The sequence below is a fragment of the Ceratotherium simum genome, chromosome 24 (genome assembly GCF_057802395.1).
Source record: "Ceratotherium simum simum isolate JZ-2026a chromosome 24, ASM5780239v1, whole genome shotgun sequence".
In the NCBI taxonomy this organism is placed as follows: domain Eukaryota; kingdom Metazoa; phylum Chordata; class Mammalia; order Perissodactyla; family Rhinocerotidae; genus Ceratotherium; species Ceratotherium simum.
The window spans coordinates 35,458,359-35,471,386 of record NC_141923.1 but is presented as its reverse complement, the minus strand read 5'-3'; the positions used below and the strand labels follow the sequence as shown (position 1 = coordinate 35,471,386).

Sequence of the window (13,028 nt, the reverse complement as noted above, 5' to 3'; positions counted from 1 at the left end):
AGCAGGGTTCCTGTGAATTTGGTTTAGGTTCTACTAATAGAAGGGGTAGAATTCAGCCCCTTAGGGAAAGGGAAGCAGGCATTACACAGTGGTCCTCAAAGGGTGGTCCTGGGACCACCTATGCCAGAAACCTGGAGTGCTTGTTAAGCATGTACATTCCTGGGCCCCACCCCCGTCCTCCTGATCTGAGTCTCCTGCTGCTAACAATGTGCATGTTGAACAAGCTGCCAGAAACTGGTTTCATACACTATAAAGTTTGAGAATGTTGTCTTAGGATATGGTACTTGGGGAGATGTGTGAGGGAAGGAAAGGATGAGTAGGGATCTAGACTAGCTGGTCCAAAACACATCTCAGAGGGAAGAGACTTCTGTTTCTAGTAATATGGACAACAGAATAACCTAAAAAGACCACTATGAAACACCTAGAAATACTGGGTTAAATATTTAAAATATCCTTCTCAGTACAGATCTGTGCAATGAAAAAAGTAAGAAGAATCCTCAGCGAGGCAAATGAAGAGGAAAAACCTGAGTAATACTCAGCTCTGGCATCTGAGTGGGATAGGGTGTGTGGCTGGCCTCTGTTTAGTAATGAAAGCCTTCAGGTTTGAGTTTTAACATCTGTGGGAACAGAGATGAGGTCTGGCCAGTTGGAAGCTAGAGTTGAAACTGAAACTTCCATGTAAAGTCAGCACTATCAAAGGGGGGCTTTACCCTAAGTAAAAAGGTAGACAAGGAAAAGAAAATCATCCACCAGCACAGGGAGATGACAGAACTTCTGCTGTCATCTCCCTGTATGACAGCTTCTCATACTTAGCAAGGCTCTGGACAGAAAAAACAAAAACAAAGAAAAAGAAAATGTTCCCTGAGAACCTGATGATGACATTGGTTTAACATTAGAATTTGTACTGTCTGTGTGGATTAGGGACCCTAAGTTCTGGGCCAGTGATACACCTGGGAGACCCTGTAGGAACCTCCTTGGTTGAGAAACAAGACCTCAACCGAGATCACACAGGATCTCCATGGGAAGAAAAAAAGCCCTAGTGAAGATGAACATATGCTCCACAATGACTAAATACTTGAGAGAATAATTTACAATGAGTGAGACTCCATGTACACAACAAACAACTGGACCAGACCCCCCTCAAGAACTTCTAATAATAGAACTGTTGGCAACACACTATAAAATAAATGAATTAAAAACTATTGAAGATATAACGAAGTAATTAAAAACAGGAGACAAGAAGAAAACACGATCCAAAAAGATCAGGTAGACTTGAAAAAGAACCAAATAGAACTGCTTGAAGTGAAAAAATGTTTTCATTGAAATTAAATGTTCAATGGATAGATTAAACATCAGATTGGGAACTATTGAAGACGGACTTAACGAATGGAAAGACGGACCTGAGGAAATCATCCAGAACGCAGCACAGAGAGAGAAAGACACAGAGGCTGAGATGTGGAAGCTAGAATGGCGAGATCCTATATAAGATTCCAGAAATGGAGAAGAGAATGAAGGAGAGGCATTACTCAAAGAGATAATTACTTAAAAGTTTCCAAACTTGGGCCGGCCCCGTGGCTTAGCGATTAAGTGTGCGCGCTCTGCTGCTGGCAGCCCGGGTTCGGATCCCGGGCGCACACCGATGCACTGCTTCTCCGGCCATGCTGAGGCCGTGTCCCACATACAGCAACTAGAGGGTGTGCAGCTATGACATACAACTATCTACTGGGGCTTTGGGGGCAAAATAAATAAATAAAATCTTTAAAAAAAAAAAAAGTTTCCAAACTTGATGAAAGACATGAAGCCCCAGATTCAGGAAGCAGAATGAGTCTAAGTAGGGTAAAAAGTTTTTAAATCCATGCCTACTGTCTTAGCTAGATCATAGTTTGGCTGCTGTAAGAAAGAATCCCAAACAACAGCTTAAACCAGGCAGATGCTTATTTCCTTCTCATGTCACGTTCCAGGCATAATCAGTCTAGCTCTAGGGTGATGTCTGCTTTGTGTTTGAAGATGGTTTGCCCTGATCTCCACATTCCAACCCAGTCTCTTTAAGTACATGACCCAGAGGTTACATTCATTCCTTCTGCTCATATCCCATTGGCCAAAACTTATTCACATGGTTATACCTAGCTGCAGGGAAGATTGGAAACTATCATTTTTATTCTGGATAACCACGTGCTCTGCTAAAAGTTGAAGGTTCTATTTATATGAGGGAGAAGGGGAGAACAGATACTGGGGAACAATTAGCAGTCTTTAAGTCTAGAATAATAGTAGTAACAAATACAGTATATAACTTTCAAATCAGTAGAGCAGGGAAATGAAATAAAGTCTATTAAAGCCAGGCAGAGAAGAGAAAAAAAGCATATAGAAAAAAAAAAAAGAGTAAACAGAAAGTACAAAATGCAATGGTAGAAATAAATCCAAATATATTGGTCACCAGGAGACATATACAAGAATGTATATTGCAGCATTGATGTATGAAAAATTGGAAATATTCTAAATGTCTATCAACAGGGGGATGGATATTGAATGTATTTCTATGATGGAATACTACATTGCAAGGAAAAAATAAATCGAATAGAGCTACATGTATGTGATCGATAAATCTCAAAAACCAACGTTGAACAAAAAAGGTCAGAAGGATATATTTAGAACAAAACAGTTTATATAAAACCTGAAAACAGTACTCTCTGTTGTTTAGGGATATATACAAATGAGATAAAAATGTAAACACAACCAAGTCCAGGGGCAATACCAGAAAGAGAGGAGTAGCATTGAGGATAAGTACGCAGGAGGCCCCAGCTATCTGCAGTGGTCCATTTCTTAAAAACGTCAGAAGCAGCTTTGACAAAAATTGGGATTTGACAAAACTGAATGGTATATACGTGTTTTAAAAAAATTATTCTCTACATGTTTCTGTTGGCCTGAAATATTTCATAAGAAAAAATATTTTAAAGTGCTGCCCTCTCTATGCCCCAGGGGCCTTAAACCCATGATAAATAAACAGCTTCTTTCTCCACAGCCCCTTGGGCCTGGGTAGGTTGAGCTTTCATAACACTGGCCCCTTCTTCTCCTCCAGGCCATCTTTGATTGTCATGTAACCAGGATGCCCTCCCATAAAAATGTTGGGGGCTCAGCGTGTAACTTGGTTAAAGAAAGGGGAAGCAGACTCAGGGCAGAAGAGACTTGGGGTGTGGGAGGGGAGAGGGGACAGCAAGAAATCTTGACTAGGGTTCATGGACTGGGAGACTTAAGTAAGGAAGAGGGCTGGGACATTAGCCCAACACCGGATCTCTTGGCAGGAAAACTTAAGGCCATAAACACCATGTTGCTCAATGTTGGGGCTGTGTCTGCCACCTTCAGTCATCCCCAAACCAACAGGACAGGTTCAGCAGTTCACTAGAGATCTTCTCCAATACGTCAAGGTAAGTTTCAGATCACAGGAAGAGATGATTCAGGTTTCTCAGGAGAGCTCCCGCTGGGGCTGAGCCCTGGTCCCTGCTCAGTAGCTCCCCAGAGAACTTACTTGTCAATCATCGTCGGTACCCACCTGCACCCAGGTGAGCCAGGTCAGCTGGGTCCCCTCTGGCAGCCCTCTCACTCACCTGCCCCCTCCACCTCTCTGCACAGCTCACCTGCCCACCTGTGGAGATTGCACTGCCTGGATGACAGTTCACTCACTGCTGGCTGTCTGCAGGGCAAGCCAAGCCTGAGTGTTTCCCGAGGGACCAGCCCTGCCTGGGATCAGATACCACCTAGTGGCTGCTAAGGCTTGGAAACATGCCCTTCCTCTTTCGCCACCGCACAGCCTACTCACACCTGCCTCTCTCCTGCGGAATTGCCATTCTAGACATGGAATAATCTGTGCTAAAAAGAAAAAAATTTTTAAAGAAAAAATGTCAAGGCTACCAGATAATCCCTCACCTGAGGGTGAGAGAGGAGATGGAGGGTGAGGAGAGGGGACAGTACTAGACCTTGTTCCTGCTGTTACACTTTTCAAGGTCTGGTGCGCCGTTGTCACCATTGTCATGGACACCCAGATTGCCAGGGCCACCCCTTTCTGGAGCCAGATGAATTGTGGGTTTACTTTTCATCCAGCTCAGGAGTCGAGGCAATGGCTATTGTCTTGGAGTTCACGCCTTGCTCTGCTCCCTGGGAGCCATTTCCCCTTGGTGTGCTGCAGAAGTCACAAAGGCTGGTCAGATCAATTTAAAACTTGATACTGTTCTAAGAGGCCGTATAGATCGATATTAAAAGTCCCTTGGACTTTTTCATTCTTGCTAAACTTGTGCCTCAGTTTTCCCAGCAGAAAAGTGCGAATGTAATATCTATCCACAAAAGAGCTTTGTAGGAATTATCATGATGAATACACAGCATTAATATTAGAACTAATGCAAGTTTAAAATTTTTTATTCATTTACTCCCTATCCGCTTCCAAAAGGGATTTAAGTTGATTTATTTAAAAAGAAGAAATAATGTAATAAAACATCCCTCATTTTTTAGCTTGAATATTTTTAATTGAAGTGGCTTTTCCCAAGTCCCATTCCAGTGGGACCGTGTACACTTCCTCTTTTGTAGAATCCCTTACTAGTTTCTCCAACCAAGGGTTTGAAATGCGGTAACTCAGTTTTATATTTATATACCAAAAATTTGTAGTTCAGCGCTTTGTTTTTGAATGTATAAATGGCTCAGTTCAGTCCCCTTCAACAAGAAAACGATGAATATTGCTCCTCCCCCTCAGACTTTGGATTATACAGAGGCGGCGATTCACTTAAGGCACCGGCTTTGCAATGTATGGATAGAACAAAAGGCCTAAAAATATATATCCTTAAACACCTCAGAACTTGTGAAAGGCCAGGTGCTGTAAAAGGAGAATAGTAGGGCTGTCAGGACTGGTTGGAAATATGTTGAGGTCTGCATCAAGTCTCACAGCATCGGCCTTAGCAGATCTCTGTGCTGACATCTGATTTGCTTTGGGAGCAGATTCCTTCTAGAACTTCTATTCACTGTGTGTGAGCATGCGCACGTGTGTGTATGTGAGTGTGTGTGTGTGTGGAGAGAGAGAGATTTTTTATTCTCCTAACCCCCCATTTTTTATAAGGCCCACTAGGATATTTCTTAGGAACCATAGTATTGACAGAGCTCTGTACTCCTGTAAAGCCATTGGAGAAGCCCTGTGCTGATGGGGGCTGGGCTCCAGGATGCATCCCTGGGGTCAGCTTGTGGCCAGTCTCATGTTTTTCAGAGTGTGTCTATGGACCACCTGCATCAGGATCACCTGGGGTTTTCTTTTCAAGCACATTCTTGGTCTGTGCCTCAGACACACTGTTAAAACCTCTGTGGGCAAGGCCCAGGAATCTGCCTGTAACAAGTTCCACGTTGATCCTTATGCCCCTGAGAGTCTGAGATCTACTGCCACGAACTCCTGCCACGGCCTTGCCCCTGGGCCCCAGTCACTTGTCCTTCTAGTGGACGCCTTGAGCCCCATGTGCCCCCAAGGAGATTCTGGGCTGTGGGGGAGCAGTGGAACCCACAGATGAGACTTGGAGCCCTTTCTTTCCGGCCTCTTCTGCAGTCAGACATCAGGGCAGCCCCACTGTCGTGTATTTTGTACATTTGGGAATAAGCATATGATTTCAATTGAACAAAAGATCTGCTACTAAAAAAAAGAAAAAGTTGAAAATGATTGTCTTTGATGACAACACAGTTAGAACCATTTAATAGCTAAAACTGGGGGATGCAAACTCAAATGCTTGCAAGTGACTTAAATAAGTGAGACAGGTGGGTCCTGGGCAGAATTCAAGAGAATGTGCTACAGCCAGTAATTGCCATAAGAAAATGTAACCCCATCGTGTCCAGATCTGAGTTTTCAAGAGAAGCTGGAAGTCTGGGATTGTATGTGGAATCAGGGTTTCTACATGACATGTGAGATTTGGATGTGAGACACAGTGGCTAACAGTAGAGTAGACTCTGGAGCCACTCCTCCTGAGTTTGAATCCTGGCTCTGCCTCTTAGCTGTGTGACCTTAGGCAAGTTACCTAACCTCTCTGCGTCAGTTCCCTTATCTGTACAACAGGGATAATAATAGTCGCTGCCTCCTAGGATCAGGATGAAAATTAGATGAGTTAATACATGTAAAGTGCTTAAACCAGTGCCAGACACATAGCAGGTGGCTTTGTTTAGTTATACCTGTGTCAGCTAAATGCCCACAACACTGTAGGTTCTTATAAGACACTTCGTGGGCTAGTGGTTGGCAACCTCTGGCTTAAAGCCATTCTGTAGATGGACCATAAGTAGGCTGACCATATAATTTATCATCTAAACTGGAACATTTTAGAGAGAGAAAGGAAGGCTCTATTACTAGTTATTCGGGGACAACAGGTAAGCACCAGACTGTCCCAGGCAAACTGGTCTCCCTGGTCCTAAGCGCCCTCTCTGTGTATGAAAAACCAGCAATTAGCTTATGTCTGTAAACTGCTCAGTAAGCGCCAAGTTGTGCACATGAGCATTACGTGAGGCATCTTGTGTGATCTTCACAACAACCCTTGGAGGTGGAGACGCATGACTCTTCTTTACTGGTAAGGAAACTAAGGCACGGAGAGGATAGGGAACTTATCTAAAGCCACACCAGTTGGGAGCTAGAGCCTTAGTGCTTACCTGTACCGTTCTCTCCAGTGGGTGCAAAGCAGTGGTAAGAACGTTGAACCCCCTTTGCAAAGGGATAGCTGAGACTGAGCATAGCGAGGCTCTCAGCTCAGGCCACTGCTCAGCACGCAGGACTGTGCCATCAGTGCAGGAGAGCGCCCACTGCTGCTGCCCCATGGGGCTGATATTTCACAGCATCATCGAATGTGACAAGGAGCTGTGGACACGGGGATTAAATACCAGCTTGGTGCCAAGTGCATTTCATCAGGTCGTTGCAGCCAGTTCTAGGGCAGCTTCTGAGTCTCCTGTGCAAGTCGCAGCTGGTGAAAGTAGATCCCGCCTCAAAGTCAGCCGCCTAAACCTGACACCTCCTTGGCTGGACGTCACCCCAGGCCCACAGGCCAAAAGGACAGCTGAGGACACAGTCCTAGGGAACCCTCTGAGAGGAGAAACGGCACCCAAATAAAGGGTGGCCCACCCATAGTGGAAGTGTTTCAGAGCTCCACGTGTGGCTTTATGCACGTGTAGAGAAGACTGATCTGCCATCGTGAAAAGTGTTGATGCTGTGGTTAAAAGAAGAGTTTGAAAACTCTAAAAGTGACGTTCTGGCATAGACACACCTGGGAGTATTCCAATGGCAATAGAGAAAATATATTTTCATAAAAACGGAGGGAAACGTGATGTTAAAAATATTCTCTTCAAACAAGGAAGGCAGGATGTCGGTAATTGTTGGAGCACAGCGACGGGTACGTGGATGGTCATTATACTCTTCGCTTTTAAAAAAGTTCCAGATGTTCAACATGTTTTCAATATTCAGACATTAGTTTTAGAGAAAAAAGAATACTCCAGCATAAAGGTGAATACAAAATGCTTTGAGTCTCCAGTGTCCTTGCTGGGAAGATAAGAACGGCTGGAGGGTCAGCAGCAATGAGGCCCACATGGCAGCCGGCCCAAGGCGGGGAGGAGGCCTTCCTTTCCATCTGCTTCGGTGATAGCTTACTTTAAAGGGATGTCTAATATTAAAATCTTGATGGAAAAATGCTCACCATGTTGTCAATAGTGGAGTGATTTCTAGCTCAGGCCAGTGTCATTGACCACTCTTGACCCAAATGGAAATGCCCAGCTGGGAGGTGGGACTCAAATATATTCTGTTCTTCACTCTTAGTTTCTCCATCTATAAAATAGGAAGACAAGTTTTTCTATCAAATGAAGTTAGAAAATATCAGTCAGTCGTTGCAGAAGGTCACAAATATGAATGCTCATTTCCTATGGAAATCCTATGTCTTCTGAGCTACAGAGCACGTGTTCAATCTAAATGGTCCAGCTGAAGGTTAATTGAGGAAACTTGTCAAGAATCCAAAGCCATTTCATTGTAGTCCTAAAAAAGTAAATGCTCCCGGTAATTGTATTAGTTAGAGTTGTTTCTGATGTGGGCTAGCTTAAGCAAACAGGGAGTTTATTGGGAGGATCCTAGGACAGCTCACGGAACTGAAGGAGCTACCTAACAGTCATGACTCGGTGAAGTTTGTGCACGTTCTCCGGTGCAGCCCCCAGCTCTTGTCTCTGGTCTCTCGATCCCAGAGTTCAGATTCCTGGGGAGAGAGAACCGGACTGGTCTAGTCAGGTCTGGTGCTGAAGGGAGAGTATTATATGCTGCTAACCTGGTCACTGGGAGCCACTGCTATGTATCAACCAACCCTCCCCTGCCCTGCCACCAAGTAGAATTCTGTTTGTGCTGGGCAGCCACCCCTGTAACCATAACGTTGGTTTATGCTGTGCTGTTATCTCCCCTGCAGCTGCAAAGCAACTGTTTGAAGGGCAAGGGACTCCAATAAGATCGGCCTGAGAACTGTTTGATTTTGGAAGGGCTGTCTGGCTCTAATTGATGCCTGAGTCTGGCCAGAACCAACCCACTCTCAGGCTTGAGTTACGAGGTTTGATCACGATTGTTAAACCCAAGAGAGGAAGGAAAGAAGCGATGCAGGCATCCCTGGCCTGAGCACACGAATGCCTGTCAGAGGTGGTCCTGTCCATTGGAAGCCCAAGGGGCATTTTTGTCCCATGGGTTGCAAATCTTGAGTTTTACTTGGGATCCTCGGATCTTTTCAAAGGATATATGTACTGAAAGCACCTGTATCTCCTCGATCCCAAGAAGGAGGAAAAAACGGATAAGGGAAGGCTGCCCTAAGAAAAGAGGTGCCCCAGGTTCTCCACATGCACTACTCCCAGGTAACTCTCCTTTCACTGCCCAGCACCACGCTGGAGGGCTTCTTCTCTGCCATCCTTTAATCCAGGAGGGAAAGCAGAATTCCACCTAAGAAGGTGACAGATTGGGAGAGAAGGAATTAATTGCTCAGTTCACTGGTAGATATCAAGCCAGGGTCCAGGCCAAAGGGAGAAGGTCGAGTAGCTGGAGAAAAGGCAAAATCTGCAGAGATGAGGTGGGTGTGGGCTGGACCGGAGTTTGAAAGAGAAGCCTGTCCAGCCTCACAGAGGACAAGGCTGGGATATTATGCCTCTAGCGTATGTTTAATGCGTACTTGCTGCCCGGGGGCAAAACAGGGTGGGGCAAGAAGCAGTTGACTTGACTAGGCCGTGACACATGGGGTTTGGTGGGAGAGTTGGATGTATGACTCTGCTCTGCTCCCTCAGAGCCTTGTGTGATGACGTGTGGTTTGGGCAGTGCACGGCCGAGCCCTGACCAGGGGGAGGATGGGAGCTGAAATCCAGCTCACATTCCACTTGCCAAGCCGTGAGCTCGCGAAGCCGCAGAGATAGATGCTCACAGCCCACGGCCCACACGGCATCTCCGCACCTTCCATTTGTAAGAACATTGGTCCCTTTGATTGGGCCAGTTGGCATGAGATTCCAGAATTGCCAGGTTCCTCAGACCTGAATGACACACCTCTACTGGTAGCAAGATAGGATTTTTAAAATATTGTCTTGAGCCTCTCTTTCTGTTTCTTTAAGAGTAAAGAAATCAAATAAGGTGATACCTGTGAATGTCATGTACTGTCAGAGGCATCTTTGACAGGGGGTGAGGAAGTATTTGTCCCTAGCCAGTGAGTTATTCCAGGGTGGGAAGGAACATTCTCTTACTGATGACATGATGGGGGCCCATGTGGGAGCATGTTCCATGCCAGGCACATGGTGAGCAGTGGCAGGGCACTGCCTGCAACCCAGTGCTGAGAGGAGAGGCCTCAGGGAGAGGAGACTGAAGGCAGGACTGAGGGCGGGCTGCCTCAGGAAGAATGACGGTGGCACTGCTGCTCCTCCCTGAGTATCCTGCACAAGGGAGAAAAGCCTACTAGCCTGATCCTTGCTCAGCAGAGAGGACAGCAGCCCTGGGCTCTTCACCTGCCCCGTAAATTCAGGATAAGGGAGCCGAGGGTTACTAAGAAAATATTTACCCTGACACCCTTGAGCCACTTGAAATGGGCAGTTCAAGCGCAGCCTGTGTGCAGTGTCTGCACAATTCGCTCTCATTGCCTTGATGCCGTATTTGTGGTAGGAACACTGCACCTGCATCTCCCTTTCTTCTGTGGTTGAGCAGATGCAAGAGCTGGAGCAGAGGCTGCTGGAGGCAGAGCAGAGAGCAGAGAACGCGGAGACCCAGGTAACCAGGGGAGGGCATTGGTGGGAGAGTGCAGGGGAATGACCATTGGCCTTTTCTGACATGTCCCACGGACACCCGTGGATACAGTCATCACTGATAAGCTCCTTACAGGGACAAGGAAAACGAGTGGTCACGTGTTAGACCTTCTAAAGAAATTAAGGTGCATGGAGCTTTCTATGAGCATTGAGGAGTCTTCGGGAAAGGGTCAGTGCAGTGAATACGTGAGTGGATATGTCCAAATAGGCTAGGTTCTGCTGAGGTAACAAATTAAGTCTGACATCTCAGCGATTTGTCACATTTAGTTCTCACTCGTGGTCCCTCTCCACTGAGGGTTAGGCAGGGATTCTGCTGCACACAGCGATTCGGGAATCCAGGCTAATGGAGCTCCCCATCGTCTAGTTGGACCGTCTGGAACATGCAGCTTCCTTGGTTGCCACGGCAGGGAAAGAGAGCTGTGTGCTTGTGCACCAGCTCTTAAATACTTCAGCCTAGAAATGACGTGTCATTGCACTCTGGCCCAGTGCCTGGAGAGAATCCCATGACCCTCTAACTACAAGAGGGCTGGGAAATATTAGGGCACATGGACAGTTGATGAGCTGCAAATGTCTCTGCCACAGTGAGGTTGGAGCAGTTCCTCTCCAGGGCTGTTTGTCCTGCCCAGCTTGTCCCTACTGGGGCCCACCCGAGTTAGATGGCCAACACCCAGCTGTTTCTTCCTTGTCAATTCCTTTTTTTTGCCCAGATGAGGCTTAAAAATTGGTCATTGAATTAATTGGCCCCAACTGCCCTGGGTGAGGGCTCTGCCTGGCAGTCACGGGCTGGGGCCTCAGGAAGCATTCCATCCCACGTTAGTGGCCATTTCATACACCACATCCCAACCCTATGAGACTATTGGTACTTTTCAGGTGGGTGTGATGGAAGAGAAGGTGAAACTGTCCAGTCTGAAGAATGTGGACTCGGCGGGCAGCCTGCACCGGAAGTACCAAGAATTGCTGAAAGCCATGCGGGGCAAAGATGAGCTCATCGGCCAGCTGGGGGAACAGCTGCAGAAGCAGGTAGTGGAGAAGAGCTAATGTAGAGCACAACGCCAGTGCCCTCTGCGGCGTCTGCACCACTTGGCCCCGGCCTCTTGAGCAGACCTCTCTGCTTGAGCCCTCCAGGGGTGGGGAGCTCACTCTCTCATGAGGATATTCTTTCATGTGGAGATTTAATTACCGGAAGGTACATTAGGAGCCAAGCAGGGGATATAGTGGGAAAAGGACCTAGGAGGCAGACTGCTCTAGGTTTGAATCCCACCTCTAGCACCAGCTGCTCTCTGACTGTGGGCAAATTACTGAAGTCGCTAATTTTCATTTTACACATCTATAAAATAGGGGTGATAATACCTTACGGGGCTGTCGGGAGAATGAACTCAGGTAATCTGTGTCTAGTGTCAGACACGAGGTCGGTGCTTGGTAAGGAGAGCTTTTCCTTCTCCACCCTGGCCTTGTGCCCTGCCAACACGTGGGACAGGACACTTGCCTGTAGTCTCAGAGCAGCACAGAGCTGGACCATCAGCGTTGGTCAGCTGCTTGGCCAAAGTTTCTCAGTGAACCTGAGTCAGCAGAGACCAAAGTGGCCACTGCCTCTGAAAAGCAGGGCCTCTCGTCCTGAGCACATGGGAGCCCAGGAGAGGCCACTGCCCAGCATTCCACCTACAGTTAGCACCTTTGGTCCAGAGAGGACATCTGGAACATTCCCTACCAGTTCCCTAAGCCCAGCCTCCTCCCCTTCACAATCTCATTAACTTCATCCCAATTCTTTCCCTTCCCTCTGCCATTGGCCTTACCTACCCAGCTTTTCCTGGTGCCAGAGCTCCATCATTTCCAGCAGACAACCCCACAGTGTGGCCAGATGACTTTTAATTTTCCACATGTACATTTTCTGTGAAGGTCCCAGCTAATCCTGGTAGTACCTTCTCACCGTCATGGGCAAATTCGTAATCATTTATCAGCATTCACCAAATATTTCCTTTGTGGGATGTGCCTTTGTATGCTGCAGGGCAGCATGTGTTCCTGAAAAATCGTGGGAAATAGAATTTTGACACATGGAATCTCTAATCAATTTTCCATCAATTCTCTCTCTGCTAATATCTTCTCTTTTGAGTGGTTAGAAGTGGCAGCATCCTGGGCATTGGTGGGTAAAATGATTCTTGTTAAAGCTTAGGTCAGAAAAAAGTCATTTTACGATAATAATAAGTCAAGATCAGAATACAAAGAATGCTGTTCTACAAGTCAGTAGACCTGGTTTTAATCCCAGCTGTGCCACGAACTGACAGAGGCAAGTCATTTCACGCCTCTGGGCCTCAGTTTCCACAGCCATATAAAGAGGGTATCAAACTAGGTTAGGAGTCGGCAAACTTTGTCTGTAAAGAGCCAGAGAGTAAGTATTTTTGGCTTTGTGGGCCGTGTGGTCTCTGTTGCAACTACTCAACTCTGCCATTATAGGGAGAAAGCAGCCCTAGACAGTACATAATGAGTGGGCACGGCTGTATTACAGTACAACTTTATTTACAAAAATAGGTGGGGGTAAGGGGGGTAGAGAAAACCAGGTGGAGGGCTGGATTTGGCCTGTGGGCCAGTTTGGAAATCCCTAAACTAGATAACCTTCAGGTCCTTCTAGCTCTCAACTACTGCGAGTCTGCCATTTTCACATTCCTCTCTCATTTCCACAGCCTCCCTGGTTTGGATCTCATGTCCCTCATCTTACAATTATTAGGCAGTTTTCCCTA

The 13,028-nt window shown here is 46.5% G+C and overlaps 1 protein-coding gene across 4 annotated transcripts in view; it reads left to right on the top strand.

Moving 5' to 3' along the window:
• PLEKHH1 (pleckstrin homology, MyTH4 and FERM domain containing H1) overlaps positions 1–13,028 on the top strand; it is a 54,963-nt gene that overhangs the window by 9,747 nt on the left and 32,188 nt on the right. For 3 of the 4 annotated variants that reach the window (XM_087448341.1, XM_087448340.1, XM_087448342.1), the window contains exons 3-4: positions 10,154–10,258; positions 11,164–11,313. In XM_087448341.1, coding sequence (XP_087304467.1) covers positions 10,154–10,258; positions 11,164–11,313 — 255 coding nt within the window. The remainder of the gene's footprint in view (positions 1–10,153; positions 10,259–11,163; positions 11,314–13,028) is intronic. The other variant, XM_014784324.2, reaches the window with a different exon arrangement.